The sequence below is a fragment of the Chlorocebus sabaeus genome, chromosome 20 (genome assembly GCF_047675955.1).
Source record: "Chlorocebus sabaeus isolate Y175 chromosome 20, mChlSab1.0.hap1, whole genome shotgun sequence".
Classification (NCBI taxonomy): domain Eukaryota; kingdom Metazoa; phylum Chordata; class Mammalia; order Primates; family Cercopithecidae; genus Chlorocebus; species Chlorocebus sabaeus.
The window spans coordinates 20,966,277-20,991,625 of NC_132923.1; the positions used below are offsets into that span (position 1 = coordinate 20,966,277).

Sequence of the window (25,349 nt, forward strand, 5' to 3'; positions counted from 1 at the left end):
AGGGGGCCTAATTAAAGGCAGGGAGAGGAGGAAAACCAATGGCCCTAAAGAGAAGCTGAAAGGATAAGGCTGGGGACCACCTCAAAACGCTCTCCCCAAGGCAGATGGGCACTTGCCACCTTTCAGGTCTCCCTGGGGAGCTGGGGTGACTGACTTGAGTTTTTGAAAGCCTGGACAGTTGGTCATGGTGAGAGCAAACTGAAAGGTTTGTAGCAAGCCTGGGAGCCATGCAGCACAATCAGTCTGGCTTCTCCCGTCCAGCTCTGCCCTGACCAGCAGAACTGTGTGGTGAGAGGCGAGGGCTGTTGCTAATTACATTTTCTGAACATGCCACAGGCATACTTTCCCCAGGCTGTTTGGTTTGTCCCCTCTCCACCCCCACTCAGCTGCAGTGTGCAGCTCAACCAGTCTTACAGGGAGGAGCAATGTGGGAGCCCATGGGGGGAAGTCAGTCCCACCACCCTGGATGACCTATGGTGAGAAGACGCCCCGCCCTTTCCCACCTACACAGGTGGAATTCACACCAACTAGGGCTGAGGGCCAAAAATCAAAACCACCACAGACCTCACTCCTGGCCAGTGTCTTGGCTACTTACATATAGAGCTCCAAATATCACTCATCTCTACCGTGACCACAGCTGGAATTTTCTCTACTGCTTTAACTGCAGCAAAACCTGTTCTGAGACAGACTGTCTCCCCCGCTTGGCTTTATTGCTGCCACAATCTGAAATTCTCTGTCCTCCTATGTTTCCATCACCTATACCCCAGGCCTGTTTCTGCACCTGCCCACCAGACAGCGGTGCACAGACTCTTTCCAAGTGACTGTGAGCATCACAGGTGCTGAGATAGAGCTCTGAAGACAGCCAGCCTGATGTGTCCGGGGCTCTGAACACAGTAGATGTTTAACACAAATCTGCTGCTCATTCCCCGACGCCAAACATGGGGAAAGAAAGCCTTCTGAGATGAATACGTGGCAAAGCGGTGACCTACTTGTCTTCAGAGCCCTACAGGCATCTGTGAAGGACTCAAAACCGCAGATTTCTGGTACACAGACATGTGACTTGGACACCAGTTTCCACCAAGGGTGGCAGCAACCTTGAATGCTAGATTATCCCATCCCCGTAGCACAAGCCAAGCCAGAGGAATGAAAGAGGGTACACACCAACATGAAGACGGTTTGGCAGCGTGGCCTGACTCCAAATACAAGCTGAGCCACCTCCCTGGAGCCCAGCCAAATCTATGACAAAGCCGATTGTTCTGATACCCACTAAGGTGTGTCCTTGCTGATTTTGGCTGTTCTGCCAGCTACATGATCACAGCAGTAATAGGTGCAATGAACTAAGTGCCTACCCTGCCCCAAGCAGGCTACACACATCAGCATATTCTGCCTAAGGAGGCAGAGAGCCTGGGAGAGGGTAAAGGCTTTGAAGTCAGATGTCCCAGGCTCTGCATTCACCCAGAGACCATCTCAGTGCCAACTGTGTCCATGCCCCATGCCAGGCACTGAGAATGTCATGAGGTATAAGGGCGGCCCCTGGCCTCATTCATAGTCTGTGGAAGAAAACAGATGGAAAAATAGGCCACTAACCACAAAGTGAGAGATGCCATTATGGGGGCATTCACTCAGCCCTGGCCTCACGACATCTGAGTGAATCCTAAATGAGGCTAGCCATATGTTTTTGTGCAATTACGTAAAATCTGTAAGCCCTAGTTTCTTCATCTGTGACACGGGGATTAATAACACCTAGGTCATGGGGTTCTATGAAGACTAAATATGCAATCTGTATAAAGTGCTTACCTTGAAGTAAATAAAATGATGGTAATCACTCTTATTTAACCACAAAATAATGAGATTATGTGCAGAGATTTAAGTATGACAACCCAACTGACTTCTAACTTTTTCTCAGGCATACATTTTCAAAACACTCACAGCTCACACATTTGGAGTCTCTAACCTGCACCTGATTCTTTATTGGAGGGTCCCTAGGATGACCATATAATTTACTGCCCCAACCAGGCCTCTGAGGGCAGGGAAAAAAGGAACAATTCACGATTCCACTGGGACAGCGTGGTAAATCAGATGTCACATTTTGGACAAAATGGAGCTGGTGGTCACTTTATCCATTGTCCATTGGCCAATTTCAGAGTCAAAGTAGGCAGCCATCACTATGCATCTCCTTTCTCCATCATTTTTGGGAGCTGCCAATAACTTTGAGAACAGACCCAGCAAAACCTCAACCCGGGTGAGAGCCAGCAACTGCCCCGCACCATCTAGAAGTCCAGAAACTCAATAAACATGGAAACCCTCCCCACCTTCGCATCTCCTCCCCAAACCAGAAAAGGGTCAGACTCTGGTCCTAGCTCTTGGCATCTGTTGCCACCCCTCCCGTGCTAGAAAGCAGCTGTCTCCCAGCAAGGCATCAGCCATCCTTTCTGCCTCCTGCATGTTGCCTCTTACCTCAGGTGTCCCAGGCTGTAGAAGCGGGACTCGCCGTCGGTGGAGCGGACCACCTGCAGTGTGAACATGGGCTGCAGCTGCCTAAGCTCCAGCAGGACGATGGCCAGGTAATGGATGAAGAGGAGGGCATCCACGAGGGAGACTGCATATTGCACAATGCCCTGGTAATTCCGGTCCCGAGAGTCCAAAATGCGGACCCCATAAAAAAGCCAATAGGAAACCACAAAGAGAAAGATGAGGACCAACAAAAGGGCACGAAACACAAACACCCGTGGCATGTCAGCTCTCCGCTTGCGGAAGAAAAGTGCCCAGGTCCCTATGAGCAGAATGAGGAGTTTGAATGCCACGGAGATAAAGAGCCCCTCACAAATTGTGCCACAAGGCTCCAGCTCATCCCTCCACAGGATCGGAGGTAAAAGGATGAAGGCGATAGGGGTGAGGAAAACTAGAAGTCCAAGAAAGGAGGCGACGGTGAGGCCCAGGTAGCGTTTGCAATCCAGCCCCACGCTGTCCTCCATGTCCTTGCTGATCCTGGCAATGTCCTCTTGGGATATGCTGTGCTCTGAGGTGCCTGTGATGGCCGTGGTGGTCTCTCCCCAGTTGTCATCCTGGTGGGGAGAAGACAGTGAGGATGACACGATGCAGGTCATTTGTAAAAGCTACAAAGAGCAGTGAACAGGCAGGGCCCGCCGCATCTACCCAGCCCTGTTCACAAAAGCTTCCAGAAAATGAAAGCTTAACTCTTTAAATATTAGAACTTTTTAACTCAAACAATTTTCATTGAAATTTTCAAAATGTACACAGTATTTACCTTCTCAAACAGAGAAAACATAATGTGATCTTTCTGTCTGTTTGGGTGATCCATTGACATAACATTGATTATCACCCCCTGTGCTGAAAAGCCTTGAGAAGCTCTGAGGGCCTGGAGCTGTTTGCCTTGCAATGCGCAATCCAGGTGTTAGACTAATCTTGTGAGAGCTCATCTATAGAGATAAACCTCCTGGATCTTCTTTCCAATTCACGCTGGGATATAAAGGCTCACGAAGTCCAACTTCTGGAGGTGGGAGTATTACTACACCCTCCAGCAGCCCAGAAGAGCAAAGGGCATAGCAAGAGAACTCACATCACTACACAAACCCAAGTTTACCTGCAGCTAGGACTCACATTTAACAATCTCCTTACGGGCTGGGCGCGGTGGCTCACACCTGTAATCCCAGAACTTTGGGAGGCCGAGGTGGGGAGATCACGAGGTCAGGAGATCGAGACCATCCTGGCCAACATGGCGAAACACTGTCTCTACTAAAAATACAAAAATTAGCTGGGCATGGTGGTGCGTGCCTGTAATCCCAGCTACTCGGGAGGCTGAGGCAGGAGAACTGCATGAACCCGGGAGTCAGAGGTTGCAGTGAGCTGAGATTGTGCCACTGTACTCCAGCCTGGGGGACAAGAGCAAGACTCCGTCTCAAAAAAAAAAAAAAAAAAACTCCTTACGATGTTCACAAGATCCACTTAACAAGTATCAGTGTCAAGCACTCTTTAACAATATTTCTCATGGACCAAGCTAAGCAAATCCAAGAATCCACGTATGGCCATATTGGCTTAAAAATTCTTTCTAAAACATATTTTCATGACGAACTTAAACATCAAGGGCATAGAAACAACCAGGATTATTATAATGTATCTTTTACTTTCTAGCTTCCTGTCTTTTTAAACTTCTAGGCAGTTGCAAGTTAAAGCAATTAGTCTATTCACTTAGCAAGACCCAGTTGACAGAATTTTAAAGGATTCTGCTGTTTAAAAACAACTGGCAATAATAACGGAGCAACAAGAGAGCAAGGTGCTGAAAAGACACAGGGGGCCAAAGAGGTTTTGCCTCAGAAATTCGTATGTATCCTCTCACTCAGAAAAAACAACATCAGATGCAGTGGCAAAGTGGGTGAAATCAGGACACCGACTTAGAAAAAGCTAGCTGAAGTTAGTAGCTAAATCAGCAAGACAGAGATCGCTCATAACCAAATAACCCCGAATCTAGTCATGACCAAAAAACATGATTTATGAAATGTATGGGCTATGGTAAGAAGTGGTGGTTAAGGTCTCAATCCTATGAACTAATAATCCTTCAACTTGGAAAGTTCGAAGTATCACATACACTGAGAGAAATTCCTATTTAAGACGATGGCCAGAAGCAGCCAGGACTCTCAAACATTGCTGGTGGAAGTGGACCATGGCACAGTGCCTCTGGAAAACCACTCTGGTGGTTTCATAGAAATTTAAATATACACTTCATTACATGGCTCAGCAATTCCACTCTCAGGTTTTCTCCAAAAATTAATAAAAATGTACATCCAGCCAGGTGCGGTGGCTCACGCCTGTAATCCTAGCACTTTGGGAGGCCAAGGCAGGCAAATCACCTGAGGTCAGGAGTCTGAGACCAGCCTGGCCAACACGGTGAAAGCCTGTCTCTACTAAAAATACAAAAATCAGCTGGGCTTGGGGGCGCGTGCCTGTAATCCTGGCTATTCGGGAGGCTGAGGCAGGAGAATCGCTTGAACCCGGGAGGTAGAGGCTGCAGTGAGCTGAGATCGTGCCACTGCACTCCAGCCTGGGCAACAGAGAAAGACTCTGTCTCAAAAAACAAACAAACCAATCAACAAACAAAAACCCCAATGTCCATTCACTAGGAGAATGGATAACAAATTGTGGTAGACTGACACAATGGAACACTACTCAGCAAAAGTAAAAAGAATAAGCTGTTGAAACATACCAAAATATGGATAAATCTCAAAATCATTATGCTGAGTGGGGCGGGTTAGGGGGCAGGGGTGGACCATATGATTCTAATTATATTAAATTCAAAAACAGGCAAAATTAAACTAGAGTGATAGAAATCAACACAGTGGTTGCCTTGGAGAGGTGAGGGTGGGGCAGAGGTTGACTAGGAGGGGCACAAGAGAGTTTCCTGGGGTGCACATGCATGCCTAAAAAATGAAGATGTACAAAGGATCCTGTTAAGCTTGAGGTTCTTAGAAGAAAAAGCACCTAAGATGCTTTCATCAAAACCCCTAGATATTCAGTACAGAAACTGAGGCCTACAAAGGCTGTGACCGCTCAAGGTAACGGAGCTACTAAAGAATATAGCCTCCAAACACCCATCTCAATGCTTTTCACACCAGATCATTCTTGGGCAACACCAATAGCTTCCAAAGTAGTTCTCAGATTGAGGTGCAGAGGAGATACAGAGAAAGAATAGCCTTTGTTGTAGGCCACCGGCACCTCTGAACCCACATCCAGGAGGAAACTGACCCCCTCATGCACTCCAGGGTGATCCAGTCCTAGGATTGGCCCCACCCAACCATCAGCCATCCCAGAGCCAAGGCAGGCAGCACTAAAGGCATTTGCTCATTGCTCAGTGAACCCCACGTTCAACCCACAACTGGAGCTTTGAGTCCCAAGAACACCTTGTATACTCTGAGGAATTCCAGTTTCAGTGCACCTATCTGACTATAAATGCTTACCTGTGTGTATGCACAGGTATGTACAGATGTATGCTTAGCTATAGTCCTATATCTGTCTTTACAGCTGTGTATCATACATTGCTTTGTTTATGAGGGGCAAGGCTGGACATGTGTATATATATTTCAGGATGTGCAGAGGGTGTGCAAACATGTTTCTGTGTATAGCTCAGATATTTATTTAAATCAGGTGGGCTGCCAGACAGTTGGAACCTGGAGAAGAACCCACTCAATGGTTTAAAAAATTAATAAAGTGTCAGTATTTCAAAAATACTATAAAGTTAGGATTTCACATAAAATCCGGATTTGCAGCTTTTCTCAAACACTGAATCCCTGAATTCCTGAGCAACAGTAGGTGTCTGGAGCTGCGGGGCTACTGTTTCCTTTACAGAGGCAATGCATTCTCCAGTTAGCCACAGGCTCCTTCACACCACACTACAGCACTCACACTGATGCACTGCACAGACTGCTCTTAACCCAAAGCTTGTTTGATATATTTTTGCCCCTCTTTTTGATCCAGGGCCTCCTTAATTAACTTATGTTTCTCTACCAGGCATCTGAGTGTGCGGCCTCTGATTTACTGCATAGCTCTAGTAGTAACGGTCAGTCTGGGCTGTCCCACGTTTTTCAAACTTCTTCTTAGGGTTTCTGAGTTTCCTTCTCCCTCTTACACTGTTCCATTGTGAAATGAGCAGTGAGATACTTCAGCTTTTCCCTTCCCTACCCTGTCATCAACCTTGCTAATTTCTTTTCCACACCATGCAAAGCAGGCCAACCAATCATACTTCAGAAGAATCCCCAAGCTACCAAAGGGCAGGACAGGCTGTCCTCAGACCAAAAAGAGATCACGGGACATAGATAAATTAGCATGCTAGAAAAATAAAGACAAAAACCCAAGAGAACCTAAGGAAAACATTTACAGAAAGGAGTCTTGGTCAAGTGGCAGTGTGCTTAGAGACTACCTTTGATCCTTACCTGAACTTCCTCTGTCCGAGCAGAATCATTTCCCAACAGGGGCTCTCCAGTGGGAGGTTGAATGGTGACAGATTTTTCTGACCCTCTGCCATCTTTATTCCGGGGTGACTTATGTCTCTCTCTAGTTCTCTCCCTGAAAAACAACAACGAGCTAGCACATTTATGCCATGTTAATTAACTCTCTGGGTTTATCAAAATGTAAGTATCATTTTGAATTTAGGAAAGTTCTACACACGCACGCACACACACACACCCGCACACACTGCATCAAAACCCACCCATCTTCACCACACTTCAAGGGGTGCATTGATCTTTACTCCCTACTTAATATTTCTTTCTACCATCCCAAGACCCAAAACACTCTTCTTGCGTTGCCATAAAGAAATACCTGAAACCTTCATAAAGAAATGAGGTTTAACTGGCTCACGGTCCTGCAGGCTTTACAGGAAGCATGGTACTGACATCTGCTTGGCTTCTAGAGAGGCCTCAGGAAGCTTACAGTCATGGCAGAAGGCGAAGTGGGAGCAGGCACATCACATGGTGAAAGCGGGAGCAAGAGAGAGAGTTGGGAGAGGAGGCACGACACACTTGTAAACAACCACCTGTCACTCTTCCTCTATCAACAGTGATATTTTTTCAAAGCCTAAAATTGTAATGTTAGGATTTATGTAGCTAGTTACACTTTATTGTAATAATTACTGATTTGATTTAGTTAAAATTTGCCTTAACCAATTTTCTAGGGCTTTTAAAATTGGGACAACACTGTAGAATATCTAAGCTTTGGTATGTCCAAAAAAATCTGGGACAATTTTCACCCTTCACCTTTGGACAGGAGAAGAAAGGAAATTCAAAGTCACTACAAAGAACTGTTTACTTCTCATTCTTACAGGTTCAAAACTAAGTCATTCCCATAGGTTCTAGCTGAACTTGAAGACATCCATAGAAACAAACAAGCTAGGACAAAAGGCCAAAGACACCAAGAGGGGTGGAGGGTGTGTGTGTGTGAGTGCGTGTATGTGTGTGTGTGTGTGTGTGTGTATGTGTGTGTGTGTACACGGGGAGGGTTTCAGGCCTTCTGAGGAAAGCAGGCTGCTGCATCATTTTACCCCACAGGAACTTCCTGGGTGGTCTCCAGCGTGATTGTAAGAACCCTGCCTGGGGGTCATTCATGAAATTCCAAAAGGAACCAATCACTGTGGCCAAACCCAGGTCACAACCTGGGCAATAACCACTTATGGGAACTGGCACTCCTCCTCCCGTTGCCAACAGGAAACCCAGAAGCCCCTACCTCAGGAGCCCCTCAAGGGTCAGTGAGTTCCCTCAGCCTCCTGCCCCCACAGCCACCATGACATCAGCCCTCCTTCCTACAACCACTCACCGTCGTCATTCCCAAGGTCTCCCAGGCAGGATAGAAGCAGATTTTGGAGACAAACAGATCTTGGTTTTGCCCTACCAGATGTGTGATCTTGCACAAGTTACTCAATCTCTGAAAACCTCAGCTTCCTTATGTATGTAATGGTGACAACAACAACATCACATAATGTAAGCAGTGCTCAGTACAAGGATGTGGAGTAAGTGCTAATGCAGTGGCTATGATTGCTATTACTATTAGCCAATGTCAAAGAACGGTGTCTTGACTTAGTGACGCAGAGTGTGTATACCTTGGAGAAAGAGATGTAAATGGAACTATTAACACAGAACCCATCTTCTGTTAACCTACTACTTAGCTTAAGAAAACGTAGATTTCTTGTCAAACTTCTACGTTATCATTATCTCCCTGGGATAAGCATTGACTGATTCCTTCAAAGAGCCAGGAGGCTCCCATGCCAAGGGAATCTTTCAGCGACAACAATTCTATTCCTAGAACATAACTTATAATTACAGTCTGTTGCTGATACAGTTTGGATAGTTGTCCCTACCCAAATCTCGTGCTGAACTGTAATCCCCAATGCTGGAGGTGGGGCCTGGTGAGAGGTGTCTGGATCATGGGGACAGATCCCTCATGGCTTGGTGCTATCTTCACGAAAGCGAGTGAGTTCTTGGGAGATCTGGTTGTTTAAAAGTGTGCTGCACCTCCTCTCCCAACTCCCTCTCTTGCTCCCGCTTTCACCATGTGATGTGCCTGCTCCCACTTCGCCTTCTGCCATGACTGTAAGCTTCCTGAGGCCTCTCTAGAAGCCAAGCAGATGTCAGTACCATGCTTCCTGTAAAGCCCGCAGGACCGTGAGCCAGTTAAACCTCATTTCTTGATGAAGGTGTCAGGTATTTCTTTATGGCCATGCAAGGAGAGACTAATACAACCGCAAAGTTAGATTCTAAAAATAGAGGTGTTCTGGTCAACTCAGGTGTTTTATTTTAACAAGGCAGCTAGGGAAACAGCCAAATAAGCAGAGAATTTGGTTGTTTACCCAGAGATGCATCTAACAAGGCCAATTACCTCACATCCTACCCCAATTTACAGAACACTTTGCTGAATGCTTCACTATATTTCATTCAATCCTAATTATAATCCTATGAAGCCAGTATTATCGTCTTCATTTTACAGACAAGGAAACTGTGGCTTACAGAGTTCAAGTTACTTCTCAAAGTAGTATTATAGTCAGTGGCAGACCTGAATTCAGGTCTGTTGCCACCACTTCTATTCACATCCACTATGGTGCACCGTGTTGAAGAGCAATTGGAAGATTTCATGGCATAAATATTCTTCAAATCATTCTCACACCCTTATACTTTAAAACTATTAGAGCTATGAAATATGCCTTTGAAGCTATTGCTAGGAGTAACAATTGGACCTTAGATAGCACAAAGCTGTGTGCCCAACACTCTGGGCTGTCAAAAACAATCACTTCAAAAGGCACCCACTGTGAGAAACCATAAACAATTTGGGAGAGACTTCCCCCGTGTTTAATCGGTTTCAGAACTAAACTCAGAATAGGTCTAGAACTGCTGCTCCACCAGCCCCGCCACCGGCCAGATGGACAATGCCCCTCTTCTATCTTAATCCGCTTCCATTTTCCCCAACTGCTCTCACATTTATCACTCTCTCGGCCACCAGCCAAGTCACATGCTCACCTAACCCATCGATCTATTCACTAGTCCCATGGGTCAAATCTTGTGACAGCACAAATTCCACTGGAAATCAAAATTCTTTCATTGAGTGCCAATTCCCGGAGCCTGCACCCTACCAGGGCAGAAAGCAGGTGGGGAGCCACCCAGAGGTGAAAACAGCCTCTGTTGCCAGCCAGGGTTCCTATCACCAGCCCTCCCAGCCTGGCTCTTAAAAGGCCCAGGAGCACCCAAATGTGAAACAACTGTTTAACAATTCCCCTGATAACATCGGAGGGAAACCAGAGAAGAACCTGTCATCTGATAACCCAAGGAAGGTTTCTCATCCTCCAGAGCCCAAAACCCTAACCAGTGTGTCTTAAACTTTAAAAACTTCTTAAACTTAAAAAACGCTACAGAAAAACTACCCTGGGTATGGACTCAAGTGCAGATTTGTTGACCCCACTCTCAAATAATTTTCTGGAAGGGAGACAACAGAAATCAAAAATTTCCCCAGCATCCCAGGTGAATGCAGGTGGTAAAGGAAACTTGCCCCAAGATTCTCTTCCCCGAATGCTCCTGGGAGGAGGTTGCTGAGTGACTGCCTGGAAGTCTGCTTCTTTGTGAAACGCCCTGTATGTAATAGGGGCTTGATAATGGGAGCCATGAGTGTGATGCTCAGCTGCACAATGTTATAATACACAGCGCTGCTTTATTAAAATAGTATGAAGTGGATGAAGTTGGGAGAAAGGTTCGGAACAGTGTGCAGTCATGACTGAGGGATACCCTGAGCCAAGAGTCTTCCACTCACTGTCAAGTGAGAGTTGAAGGTGAGGCACTTCCTGTCAGCTCAACACTAGCACTGCGCCAGGTACTGGTCACGCTACCGACGGAGCAGGACCTGCCATATGGCTTTTATTAGAAAAAAATTATTAGGAAATTAGAAAAACTTTATCAGAAATCACTGGTCCCAAATTACTGCTCTAAGAAGGTCTCTGAGCCAAGCCAGGACTTCATAGTCACACTCTACAAAAATCCTGGCATTCAGTGCCTTCCTGTCTGCAGAACTGCAGGTCACAGTGCGGCCACTTCACTGTAATAGGTACTCAAAGGCTCATCCCTGTAGCTCCAGATGCTACAACTCCAGGGAAAACCTATGGCTGCCAAGCGCTGTCTGGGAGAGGGTTCCCCATTGATGAAGACAATCCGTTCACGGCGTCTAAGAGTATGGAAATGGGAGACCACGGGAGTAAACAGACTGCCAAGCCACAGGGGGAGGGGTGTTACAAACACATGTACACATGTGTGTTTTTCCAACTCTGCCTCAGTGGTCTGGATCACCTCTGTGCCTTTGGTGGGCAGCTGTGTCAGCTGCGAGAGTTTTTCTTTGTATCTTTATCTCTGAATCTGTCTCCACGCAACATCTGCCTGTAGGAGTAAAGATAAGTATATCTGTGCGTGTTGTGTGAGGGGCAGGAAGAGCAAGTGGTGGCATGCAGGCAGCTCGGGCATGTGTCTGCACCGCACGTGTGTGAGCAAATGCGTCTGTTTAGGTAGTTCTAGAGCTAAGCCCTTGGGGGTTGCTGTCACCCTCCTCGTTCCAGCTAGAACCCCTGTAATTCTCACTGTTCCCACTTACAGTCAGCATTTCCTGGGAAGATTATTTAGTCCTGTTTCTGTTGTTTGCCTATTTCTATTTGGGGAAAGCTGGCCCCACCGGTTACTCCTCCCTTTCCTTCTCTCCCACAACCCACGACCTGTCCATTCTCTCTGCTGGCTGCTGGGGCCCGGCTGGCTGCTTCCTCTTGGCTATGGCTGGGGTAAGAGGGCTGGGCCCTGAGCACACAGACTCTGAAGCAGCCCTGGAACAAAAGCACCAATTCCTCCACTGCCCTGGCGGCCCTCTTTTTGTGCATTTTAGCACATTCGTCACATGAGTCACCCTTCATTTCCCTTTCCAAAAGTAGCATTTCCCTTCTAAAGAAACGAGGTGGGCCCAAAATCTGCTAAGGGCACCTACTAACTTTGGAATTTTAGGCAAATAACGCTGCCCTCTGTGCCTCGATTTCAACACCTGTAAAATGGGGCTACGACCTCCCGCCATTCTAGCACTGCTGTGAGAATAGGAGATAATGGCTATGAGGGAGGGGCCGAGCAGGCACCCCCACAGCAGTTAACGTGACTGGCAGCTGCTGTGTTTAAATCAGGGAACTTGTGCTCCAAACCCAAAGGTTAGGTGGGGTCAGCAAGAGTCCACACCATTCTCCCAGCAAGTTAACTGGACACCCTCTGGAGACTGCAGGCATCGCAAAACCAGGCCACTGACCTCTTCATGAGAAAAGAGTCACTTGTCATCTGCTTGGAACCTGGCCAGTCTTCTAAGATGATCATGGTATAATCAGGCATATCAAGTTTGGTGCACTTCATTATTCCTCCCTGAGTGGGGAGTCTGACTAAAATTACTAAAGAGCATGGTCCCACCCCCCCACCAGCCCCAACCTGCCTCTTACCCTTCCATTCAAGTTCCCAACAAACCTCTGAGCAGGGCAGCCTTCACAGGAACACTCCTGGGACAAAACACCCTCGGCTGGGCCTGGGGCCTGCTCTCAGGCCTGTGGAGGGCAACCCTCCTGCTTAACATTCTTGAGACGGAGTCTTGCTCTGTCACCCAGGCTGGAGTGCAGTGGCCGGATCTCAGCTCACTGCAAGCTCCGCCTCCCGGGTTTACGCCATTCTCCTGCCTCAGCCTCCCGAGTAGCTGGGACTACCGGCGCCTGCCACGTCGCCCGGCTAGTTTTTTTGTATTTTTCAGTACAGACGGGGTTTCACTATGTTAGCTAGGCTGGTCTCGATCTCCTGACCTCGTGATCCGCCCATCTTGGCCTCCCAAAGTGCTGGGATTACAGGCTTGAGCCACCGCGCCCGGCCCTGCTTAACATTCTTTAGGCCCCAGCAAAGTACACCACAGCCCATGCTCCCTAGGGATGGTATCCCTCGCCCCATAGTTGCTGTGCCCTATGCTGCTGTCAGTTGGAGAATCCACCACCCATAGGTGGTAGTGGTGTTTTTTAAAGAACCCATGGAGTGCACCTACAAATCTCTAATGCTCATCTCCTCTGTCAGAGCTTTTCTCAGAGTAGATATCCAGGAACATTTTTTGAATAATTGATTAAAAGTCTCAGCCTGTATTAACATTTGCCAAGTACTTTCCATATGGGTCCAAGAATACATTAAAAATTCTGCCTGTTGTTTTAATTGGAAGTTACAGTCTCTTAAAGTTACTACAAGGGCATTGGAATATCAACTTCTGGAGGCCCCAAGAGGCCTAAGGAAATAGCAGAGCATAGCAATGGGCCCCAAAGCGTGAAAGTCAGAACTCGAGTGTAGACAAAAGAGGCCAGAGATGGTTCCCACAAAGGATACTGCAAGCCAACCTCCTTTATTCACCCCCAAGCACCCAGGGAATCCCAAATTCCTACTTCTGTCATTGTGGTGTGGATGAGGGAAGCCTGGTATTGACAAGGGAATTGGTAGGGCTAAAAAACTAGTATTTTAAAACAGCTGTTTCTGGCATTTCATAATTAATCTGATAAGTTTACCCACCAGCTGAAATGTGTGATTTAATTCTTGTGGCCAGAGGGCTTCTGACTGTCTCAGGAGCTGGGCTCTGCCATGTTACCACAGGCCCCGTCCAGCAGCACCTGCCCCAAGCTCCTTCTGTTTCTCATCCTTATTTGAAAGCCTTACCTGGACTCCAGCACAAGCTCACTGACATGCTTTCCTCAAATTTTTATAAGAGCAATACATTAAAATTTAGAAAACAATTAAAGTTAAAAAGAAAATACCACCATAGTCCTGTACTCAGAGACAGGCACAGTCACCATGTGAATACTCATCATATGTATATGTAACTATTATAGCATACAACATTTTGAATCCTGTTTCTTATAACATGGTCTCATGAACATTTTCTCACGTCATCAAATATCTTTGAGCACCTTTCCTTCATATTCTGTTCCATTCATTTCTAAAAATTACAAAATATACACTTGTAAAAAAAACTGAACAAGTACGAAAAGAAAAAGGAAAGTTCCCATTAGTCTCCAGCTTCTGCCGAGCCTCCCCCTGTGGATGACCACTCCTAGCAGTTTGGAGTATACCCTCCCAAACCTTTTTCTATGTGAGTAATCCAGATGGGCTTGTAAATCATTAGATATATGTAGCTCACTGCTGTTTTACAGAACAAAATCTCTCTGTATTCGGCTGCTTGTATGGGGAAGAGCTCAGTCAGGGAAAAACCACTACAATCACTATTCCCAAGCCAGTGCAGAGCTGGGCCTTTGGGCTGGGGCCAGTCGGTACCTTGGAACATAGCGCTAAAATGCCAAGGCCATTACAGTATTAATCTAGCCACTGGTGGGTGACCTCCAACCCGTACTGCATTACATGCTTTACAAGCATAATCTCATTTAATCCTCTCAACAGCCCTGTAGGAGAGGACTGCTGTACCCATTTCACAGATGAGGACGCTAAGTAAATGGCAGCACTACAATTTCACCAAGTACAATTCTAACTGGTACAGTCCCACCTAGCTGTTCACTGATTTCTTTATTCATTCATTTGCTCTTCTACTTAGCAAACATTCTACAGGTCAGTCACACAGCAGGTCCTAAGAATACCAGTGCATACCTGCTAATTTTGCAGAGAAGGGGGAGTTTGACCAATACCGCCCAGGACAGTGTTTTCAAAACCCAAATTTGTTCACCTGAAGATTAGTCAAAGAGAAATAAGGTACCAGGCCAATCCTACCAGTTCACTAAATAAGCCTCATGACAAAGGCATAATGGACAATGAGTCAACAACTTCGAGTGAAAACCAACAAGCAATGAACACTTTTTAAATCTTCCATTTACATTCTTCATAAAGCTTTCAGGAGAGCTGATACCTATAAAAAATACCTAGAAACCGAGGCAGGAGGATCACGAGGTCAGGAGATCGAGACTATCCTGGCTAACAAGGTGAAACCCCGTCTCTACTAAAAATACAAAATTAGCCCGGTGTGGTAGCGGGAGCCTGTAATCCCAGCTACTCGGGAGGCCGAGGCAGAAGAATGGCATGAACCCGGGAGGTGGAGCTTGCAGTGAGCTGAGATCGCGCCACTGCACTCCAGCCTGGGCCACAGAGCGAGATTCTGAGATTCTGTCTCAAAAAAAAAAATACCTAGAAATGAAAAACATTTCCACTGCAGGAAGCAACTTTAATTTAAAACCAATTGTGAGAAATTAAAGTCATCAACTCTAATGGTGGCTATAAAATGTAAACTGGTGGCATAGTTACTCCCGAGAATGTGAAATGCTCTTAAAGCTCAGCTTCTCACGCACCAACGGACCTGAGCTCCAGCGCCGAGTCAGTGAAAAGTGACTGTAGAGAACCTCACCAACCTGTAGGTTTCCCCAAAAGGAAAAGTGGAATAATGAACAACTTACATACCCTTGTCTGTGAGATTTTTTCGAATGACTTGAATAGTAAGAATATCCAGAATAAGTGGATTCGGTATCCATAGCAATGGAGGACTTGCCCTTGAGGAAGGAAGGAGCAGGTACTGTTTCTCCTTAGAGGTAGAGAATTTCACCTACCAGACTCCTAAAACCTCAAGGAGTCTGGAAATTAGACGAGCAGGCACTCTTCAACAGGAACAAATTCTGGGAAAGAGGGAAAAAAACAAGACATTAATCTTCAAAGCCAACCTTAATGGGGCTGAAAGATAAATGACAAAGCCACATCTCCTCTCTGGGGTCTCTATCATGGAACAAGCAAGCGAGGGTGAAGCAGCTGAACTCTAAATGCTCTACCCATGCAGCAACCGGCTTTCCCAGGTGTCTGGGAGGGAGACAGGATAGGTGCTGAGCAAGCTAAACCCCTATCACAGCAGCAGGAAAACGGGAGGCACACATCCACTTCCTCAGCATGGCCTGACGCCTGCTCACTGGCTTTAGGAGGTGACTTTCCACATCTCTGGCCCTCCACACAATGCCCAGCCCCCAACTGCCAGTTTGCTGGTTATAAAAACAATACTCAGCGAAGTTGCTTTTAAGGGATTCGGTCATAATTTCCAAAAGGCAATTGAAAAAAAAATCTTCAATCTTTTTGATCTAGCATCCAAATTTCTAAGAATTTACCTTAGGGAACTGATTTCTTTTTCAAAGAAAAATTATTGTTGTCTCATTGTCTATAAATAATAAAATGCCAGGAACAATCTAAATGCCCTCAGAATACAGGAATTGGTAAGGAAAACATGGTTCATCCACCAAAAAAGTATCACATATGTTTAAAATGATCATTATAAAGAATGGAAACTCTTATAATGATAAATTTTAAAAGCAGGATACAGTATGGTTGATACACAGTGCACCAACATTACAGTTACAATCATATAAAATTGCCTTGGTAAGGACAAAGATTTTTAAAGGAGACACAGAAAATAAAAGCAGGCAATGTATTATTTGCAGGCTCCTGGGTCTTTTCCCACATTTTCATTAGATATCGCTTTGCAATAAAAATAAATTGGAAACATTTCCAAGTACATTCCTGAACTCCCACATGCTAAACTTTTTACTTCGAGAAAACCGAGATCCACAAGTTCTGTCTCTCTCTGCACCCCTCACCCCAGAGCTAGTCTCAGCTCAACAGGGTTCCTTCTTCCAGCGCTGGAAGCTGAAACTGCAAACACAGCCAGTGAGATAAGTGTGAAGAAAAAACAAAGGAGCTGTAAATGCCATACCCTAACCCTCCTGGGAGGAGGCCACGTTTCCCTGACCCCAGCAATGACACGTAAGTCTGGAGGGAATCAGGTCAGCACAAATTGCCATATACCTCCAATACAGCCCCCACAGCCTCCCATCCCACTTAGGGTGTATTTACCCTTACCATTCATTCTTCCTGGGAGTCAGGTACATTGACTTCCAAGATCTGCCACCCAGGGCCAGTCTCCTTTGTCCCTGATGCCCTTACTTGCCATTTCACTTCTCCTCTGCTATCAAGAGCCCAAGGCTAGCCCTGGAGAAACCTGAGTTCTAGTCTGAGCCCAGCCACTGTCTTTCTTATGCCTCAGTTTCCTCATCTGTTAAACAGGGTAAACCAACCAGCCAGCAACCTCACAGGTTGATCTGAAAATATAAGCAGATACAGTTTCCAGAGGTGGGTTCCAATCTCGGGTTTTACTCACTTATTAGCTATCAGGCCCCAGTCAAAATGAGCAAACCTCTTTGAACATGTAACTGTAAAATGCAAACATCAGGGTTGCTGTTAAGACCAAATGAGCTAACAACTTTGAAGGCACCCAGCACGAGCTCCAGATGTGTTAGGTAAATGAAAGTCCGTGTCTATCAGTACTCCCTTTGCGGGTTCCGAAACCCTTGTTCCTCTGTCTTCCTAATGAGAGAAATGCTTGGAAAGAAGCAGAGCAGATAACAGTCTCTGTGCCAGCCTTCCTGCCACAAAGCTCACCTATGGGCTCACCTGCAGTCAGACAGAATGGAGCTCACATCTCAGTCCGCTGCCTACTAACTAGCTGTACACCTGGGCAAAGCAATTTCTCCTTGGAGCCTCAGAGATTTCCCAATCCATAAAAAGGAAGCAAGGCAGCCTATTATGGTGGGCGTTTGGTGGGGGAGGTAGCTGTAAAGATTAAATGTGAAAACAAACACAGCAGGCCTTTTTTAAATGCTAAGTTTTGCTCCTCACTTACCCTACTTTCCTAGAAGACTTCAAGAGCTGAGTCATCTTTTTTTCTGCCTACTGTCTCCACCATTTTCACTAGCAATTTCAATCAGCTTTCAGCACCTCAGTCTCACTTCCTTTCTGCCCTGGGCTTTGCTGTTTTCTCACCTGCTTCATAACAGGCAGCCGTCAACATTAGGATGTGCATCGAAGATCTCCAGCCCTGAGTGAATTGAGATCCTCCCTGAAAGCCCCTCACCCAGCTCTCTGCTGATCTGCAGATTCTAATGTCCAGTTCCCTGGCCCAGAACACTGATTTCCCTCTCTCTTCTAGATTCATAATTAACCCTTCACAACTCCTACACTCTTTCTGCCTTGCATCCCATAACTCTGGATTCCCCAATCCATCCCAACTTCCAGCTACTTTTTGCTAAATGCTGCTGGAGTGTCTCACAGGCTGGCGGCCCAGGCCCCGCAGATCTGGGCAGACCCAGCTCGGTGCTTCCTAGCTGTGACATCAGGGGGCAGATGTTTGCCTCTCTGAGCTTGTCCAACCCCGCCCCATAAAATGAGGTCATTTAATATTCTCTCTTCCCAGGGTTCTTGCGAGGATTAAACGAAACTGCAAAGGTAAAGTCTCTGGCACATGGTAACCCAAGTTTTATTCCCTTCCCCCTCTGCCAGAGGACTTCATTCCTTGTCCTCATTGAAAACTTGTGGCCATTCATTAAGACAACTCCAGACCTGTCCCTCAAAGGAAACCATGGATCCCAAATGCCCTCCAGGGAAAGGCTTTATCTAACTCTACCAACCACCCTAGTCCGGTTTCCCTCCCACAGTTCCTTCCTGTACTTACCAAAGGAGCGGTCTATACATGCTGTCACTCCCTCCTTCTCCACTGTCACTCCAAATCCCCATCCACAACACTCCACTGAAACAACTCAAAGTTGGCCAAGGATTGCTGTGAGCCAAGTAACATCCTTGTCCTCCTCCCCCAGTGCTTTTTATTTCATTTATTAGTCCATCCACCTCCATATTAAGTGGCATCTACATGACCATGCTAAGCAACACTAGGGCACAGCAATGACAAAGGCACACTGCTTGCCCTAGTAGAGTTTCTCTGTAGCTTGCTAGCCTCCAATTTGATGCCACTTATGTTACTACTTCTCCTCTAACACTCCCTCTCCTCTCCCCTCACCACCTTATCCCTTCACATTCAAAACTCTTCTCATTCTTCTCCATCCACAGATTTCCTACGGCAGAAGCTCCTTGAATATAGCAGCTATGCCTTACCTCCACCCAGGATATTTTGAACATAACAGATACCCAACAAATACTTACTGAAAGACTAAATCCCAAGTGCACATTTCCTACTGAGATTCTTCTTGCTCCCCTTGGGAATACCATCATCCCTCTCAAAGGTGCTCTCCGGTATCCTGTCCTGTTCTTCCCAATTCCTCAGCTAAAGCAATACCCTCATCCTATGGATCCAACCCTGTGCCACCTTCAACACCCTCTCTGATCCTCCCCTCCCTCTACTGATTCACAGCCACCCACTTCCTCCAGGCTCCACCTACACAGGGCTAGACCACTACAAAGCCTCCAGGTGTCCTCATCAGTCTACACACAGCTCAGGCCCCTTGTAAGTCATACCGTTTCTAATAGTTACCAACTCTTATCCTATCCAAGATCTGAGTGAGGATTAAAAGGATGCAGTAAGAGGCAAACTGAATAAAATCCAAAGTGAACTCGACTTTGGATTTTCAACAGACTTAATAGAAAAGGATATCCTGAAGCTTATCACTGCAATGATATATCTATGCAATAGTTCCCTTGCATACACAATAAATTAACAAAACTCATGATAAGGTCAGAAGGAATCCCTTATCAGAAAAGATAATAAAGCAATGAAAAGGAATCAGGTTCCCAGGGTAATAAACTGATAGACTGTCATAACAGCATGAATGGGACAGTCATATAAAGGTGGGAATATGGCTCCTAGAACCTAGAACTGTCTATCACAGTGACCCCTCATATGACTCATATTGTGTTTGGCCCAGGCTGGGCAGCAACCAGAGTGACCTTTTAAATTACAATGCAGACATCACTTCCCTGTTTAAAACCTTTCCATGGTGTCCCACTGCACTTTAAATAAAATACAAAAATCTTTCATTTGGTATGCAATGTCCTGCCCAGTGCGCTAGCTCCCTCCTCCTTCTCTAGCCCCAGCTCCTTTAAGGTAGTCTTAGGGCTTTGGCAGAGCCCAGTATATCTGTTGGTACTCACCCTTTACATGCTCTGTTTTGCTAAATTCCTACTCATCACTCCCTAATTTAAATACTGCTCCTTTCAAGAGGCCTTTCCTGATCCTTCAATCTCAATCAGGCTCTTTTCCAGCACCCTGTACTCTTCCTTTCTATCCAACTTCCAGTGATACATTTGTTTGTGTGAGCACTTATTGTCTAGTTCCTTTACAGGCTGTAAGCTCCATGAGGGCAGAGGCACTTTCATGACTGTCTTTCCAGCTCCTAGGACATTATGGGTACCCTACAAACGTCTGCTGAATGAAGGGTTTTGTGGCAGATCTTAGGACACGAGGCCATAGATTCATTGTGGAAGAAACTTTAGAAATTATCTATTTTAAATCCTTAGTTTTAGAGGTGAAAAAAAAAAAAAAGATGCAGATATTAGATAGAGCCATGATACCAGAACTATCAAAAATAGAGCTATACTACTGGCTTGCATGGCAGTCCCACTCAGGGGCAGAGTTCATACTCCAGACACACTGAGTAAAAATCAGCAGCAGCCTCTTTCAGCCACTGCCCAAGAGCATCTCGCCTCACCTGTCACCCACCCCTTAAGAGTGCACTGCTTGGCACTGCTTGGGTAGTGGCTGGAGGCAAGTAGCAGGGCAGGGCCAGGCTCATCGAACCACATTGCACGCAGGCAAGGTCAGCACGGGGAGATAGGTGCACAGGGTGCTTCTGAGTGGCAGTGTCTTCAATTCTGGACTTCCTAGGCAAAAATGTCAGAGAGAACCTCCTTTACCACCCTTTATCAAAAGCAAAATGAAGATAAGCAGCCTCAAACAGAATTCTCTCCTAAGGTCATGTTCACTCATATAAAAATCCTACTACTTAAAACGAAAACACAGTGTTTAGCAAATCGTATGAAGGAAATAATACGTTATGATAATGACAGTGGTAAACACACGCTAACCTTCGCAAAAAGGAAATTATAAAAACATCAACAGCTCTGCCTAGAGCTATTAAGTAATTAAGGGAGCTCTGGTTTGGAAGGTTACTATGTAAGGGGTACAGAGACATGCACTGAATTTAAAGAGACATTTTGCTTCCTATGCAGTAAGTAGATCTACTTCCAAGGAAAAGTGCTGTCTGGTACAACCATGCTTATATATGCTGTGTACATTACGTTGAATACTTGATTTTTATATAGATTTCTGCAGAGATTATGCTATTAATTATTATTTATATTTTGTCTTGAAGCTAACATTCTTCTTAGGGGTACCCATTTTTAATTAAATGGCACTCAAGGGGAAAGTGACAATTGGAATAATTTTGTTTAGAGTCAACTATTCTTCTAGAGAGTAGCAATGAGCCCAGATTGTGGGTTAAGAGCATTCGAATCCTGGCTCTAGTACTTACTGTGTGACCTCAGAGCAAGTTACTTAACTGCTCTCTGCCTCAGTTTCCCTAACTGTAACAACAGATTTTATTTTACTTATAGATCTGTGGTGGGCATTAAATAAGATAATTCATACAAATTACTAGAACAGTGCCTAGCACATGGTAGGCACTCACAACTATCAACTACTACTAGTATTCACTAGAGTAAAATTCCTTCAGTTAGGAAGAACTGAAGGGCTTGTACGGCATAAAACTTCTGTATCATTTTCACTGAACTTATACACATTTTTCTGGTCTCTGCTACCACCTTTAACTACTACTATTAACTATAGCTAAGTAACAAGTGATTTCTATTCTGTTTCTTACAGGCCTCTATTTACCATCCCCAGGTTGGAAGCAAATGTCAGAGAGACCAGAGAAAACTGTGTGTGTTTTAGTGGGTTTATTTGGAGGGGCATGGGCCTGGAAAGGAGTGGGCAGAGGTGCAGGGCAGATCTATAAAACATTTTGAACTTGCGGTCTATAAACCATCAAATATCATGCAGGTCACTGATGTGAGGATCTTGCTGGGCTGATGGCATTTGTGACAAACCCATTGATTCTTTTATTACAACAGCTTACAAATGAATGATTCTGGGTCATTATTTACAAGGAAAGAAAACGTTAACTTCGTTTTACTTGTTTGGCCAATGACTTCCACTCACCTTGCCAGAATAACTTCTCTCAGCTCCAGTGATGAACTACCCCCAAAACACCTCCAGCAACTGGGTACAGATTTCTGAAGAGCCGTGAAGTAACATGTCTGGAGTTATGTGATGTATATTTGAAGGCAAGTGACTCCCTTGTCCCCTGCCAGATATTTAAACTTCAGAAAGATAGATCTCATGAGTACCATCTCCTCTGTAAATCTGATGGTACAGAGTCTAGTCACTGCTGTTCTCTAAGTGGGATTCAGAAGGACACTGCTAAAGACAACAGAACACACATGTATCCTTGCATCAAACTTTAGTACTGCTAACATCAAACCAATACTGCTAACAGAAACGTGGTCCAATCACAAGCCCACCTAACCTTTTCCATCTTAAGGAAAATAGAATAGCAGGATGCCCAAATCACACGCCCTATATAGCGAGACCCCAACCAGCTAGCTGACTTTACAGAGATGATGGTAATACTCTAACAGTTTCTAGTTGTCAAGTGTTTACTATGTGTTAGATGCTGTTTAAAGTCACTTACATGTAATATCTCACTTAATCCTCATAACAAGCCTTTAAGGAAAATAAAACATTAATATCATGTTAGTCAGGGAAACCAGATTGACACATGAGCCAGGGCTTGAATGTTGAGAGTCTAACTCCAGAACCTGTGCTCTTAGCTACAGACAATTGACAGCACTGTAGCAATTACTAGAATTGTTTGTTTATATAGAGGAGTATAAGCAACAATCATAAATTGTCCCAAACCACATATAACCCCACAGAGAATTTTGCAATTTCAACTTCTACTCACAGGTTCAGTGTCCCAAGCATTGTGGGGCATTCAGGAGAAAAGAAATGAATCTAAAATAGTTCTAACTCCTAAGCAGCTCACAGCCCCAATGTGGAGACCTCCAATTAAAACACAATATGACAAGGGCCCATCCCACCCAAATTGCTGATAAGGCCTAGGGTAGCAAGCACGGTGTGTGTATATATGTGTGTTAAGGGGATGATGAAGGGGAGAATGCCTTCTTCATTCAACGCATTTATCCTTCAAACAAAGGGTGACATGGAATTGTTGCTTGGTAAAGAAACTTTAAATTTCCTTTATGGTTTTGTCCTTATGTTGCTTAATACATAAGACAATAAAAAATGTACTGCTTGGCAAGCAGTCCTTACAAATATAACACTCTCAAAATTCTTCTCCCATTTTACTTACAAATTAAGTTGCAAGCAAGCCTCACTGCCAACATTGTTGACAGTGAAATTTCACACTTAAGTGTTTTCACTAATTATACTGAGAGACATCAACGTTTGGGAATGTTTAATGCTCATGGATAGGTGAAGCGTGTTATTTCTTTGAACTGGAAAAAGAAACAGTTTCCTCCCACAAATCAAAGCCCCAACTATATCACATTGATTTAATTCAACTCTAAAAACTCTATAATTAGTGGTTACAGAAAATGGCTAATTACCTCTCCCTGTATTCAGACAATTTCTGCCATCTCACTTGCAGTGCCTGGGAGCTGTGTACTCAACCCACCCACTGAAGGGAGAATGCTAATTAACATTGTTGTTTGGTGATACAAGTTATAATATTTTTCAGCAACCCCGCAAAATTTATAAACATGTCAGTGAAAATACCAGTTCGTTACAGTTTGTTAGCTTTTGGACTAAGTGCCTAAGAATACATTCATTTCTAACCAAAGCCAGGTCAAGAGTTTTAACAAAATGCACGGGCCTCTCACACAATCATCATCATAAGGTGCTCTAATACTTCCTAACGAGCATCTAAGGGAGCTCACAACACCTTCGCAGTGTGGGCATTAGACCTGGTTTGGAGAAGTGAAAACTGAGCAACAGATTTCTCGGCTCCAAGTCTCATCTGCTCATCACCCAGCAGCCAGGCCGCGGCTCCGCCCCACTCCTGCCGCCACCACGGACGCGTTTAAATTTTTATAAAGCTTCACACTTCTCTAGGCGCGATGCTTGGGGCAGTTCAAAGACTGCAGAAGGAAATGAGGTCCTGCCGGTGGCGAAGGCTGCCCCGGCGCGGTGAGATTTCCTCCAGCAGGGACACCTTGGGCAGAGACCCGCTGGGCGCCTCTGCTCCACCCCGGCGTTTTTGAAAGTAAACTCCTACCTGCCTGTTGCGCTCTCCAAGGCGCAACCGGACTCGCCCCCCAGGCCTCCAGGGCCGGCTCAATTTTTTGTGAGCGAGGTGTGCACACAGACCAGCTCTGTCCCGTTTCCTGGCGAAGGGCCAGGCGGTGCCCGGGTCGAGCCCCGCCAGGGGTGGGAACCCCGGTGGGCGCCCGGCTCCCGCCCTGCACGGCTGCTGCAGCCGCCCGGTGCCTGCTGCTCGGCCACTCCCTGCCGGCCTGCCCGCCGCCCAGGCACGCGCACCGAAGGGGCGCACCCCAAAGACCAACCAGGGGAGAAAGGGGCGTCCGAGGCGTGAGCAGGCAATCCCGCGACCCCAGGGAGTGGGGTGCGGCGGAGATCGCACGGCAGGGCCAGGAGGGGCGCAACGCATGGCTAGAAGAGTGGAGTCAGAGCAAGCACGACCCGGAGCGCTCCGGAGGAGGGGAGGGAGCTCCCGGCCGAGGCGGGAGCCGGCGACCCGGGGTCGAAGTCCGGCGGGGCGAGTGCGGGAGGAGGGCGCAGGGGCACGCGGGGTCCGGGGTGGGGGCGTCTCCCAGCCAAAGGTCTGCCCCGGGGGCCGCCGCCGCACAGCGCTTGGCCTCTCGCGGGACTCACCTCCGCGCTGGCCGCCCGGGCTCCGCGGCCCGCGGTCTCGGCTCACAGCGGCCCCGGCTCTGCGGCCTGCGCTGGGCTCCTGGAGAGGCAGAGCCCCGCCGCCGCCGCTGCACTGCTGCTTTCCGCTTCCTGTCCCGGCGCCGCCCCGCAGCCCGAGCCCAGCCCTGCGAGCCCGGCGCGGCCGCGAGCCAAGAGCAGCGAGCGCTACCGGCCCCGCCGCGGGCCCGGCCCACCTGCAGCGGAGGGCGGGGCTCGACCGGCGTCCCCCTCAACTCGTCACCACCCCGATCCCACACACCCGAGACACACACGGAGGCGTGCGCGGTCACACTCTTGCACACGGTCCAGGGAATGACACCTCCAACACACATTCACCCTCATACACACACTCACACTCTACACAGAGGCGCACAGCCCAGTGACCCACTCTTCTGGGCAGACACACACACCATAAACACACGGCCCAGGGATTGATCTCCAACACCGTCCCCTCCCCCCCAGCGCCCACATACTTGGAATCTTAAACTCACACACAC

At 46.5% G+C, this 25,349-nt stretch overlaps 1 protein-coding gene across 2 annotated transcripts in view; it reads right to left on the reverse strand.

Moving 5' to 3' along the window:
• Positions 1–24,981, reverse strand: part of VANGL1 (VANGL planar cell polarity protein 1) — a 52,429-nt gene extending 27,448 nt beyond the window's left edge. Inside the window, exons 1-5 of one of the 2 annotated variants that reach the window (XM_073008456.1) lie at positions 22,060–22,226; positions 20,552–20,723; positions 15,480–15,691; positions 6,945–7,077; positions 2,458–3,065 (exon numbers count right to left, since the gene is read on the reverse strand). In XM_073008456.1, coding sequence (XP_072864557.1) covers positions 2,458–3,065; positions 6,945–7,077; positions 15,480–15,550 — 812 coding nt within the window. In that variant the 5' untranslated portion in view covers positions 15,551–15,691; positions 20,552–20,723; positions 22,060–22,226. Of the gene's footprint in view, positions 1–2,457; positions 3,066–6,944; positions 7,078–15,479; positions 15,692–20,551; positions 20,724–22,059; positions 22,227–24,813 lie in introns of those variants that run through there. The other variant, XM_073008454.1, reaches the window with a different exon arrangement.
• Between the last annotated feature and the right edge of the window lie 368 nt (positions 24,982–25,349).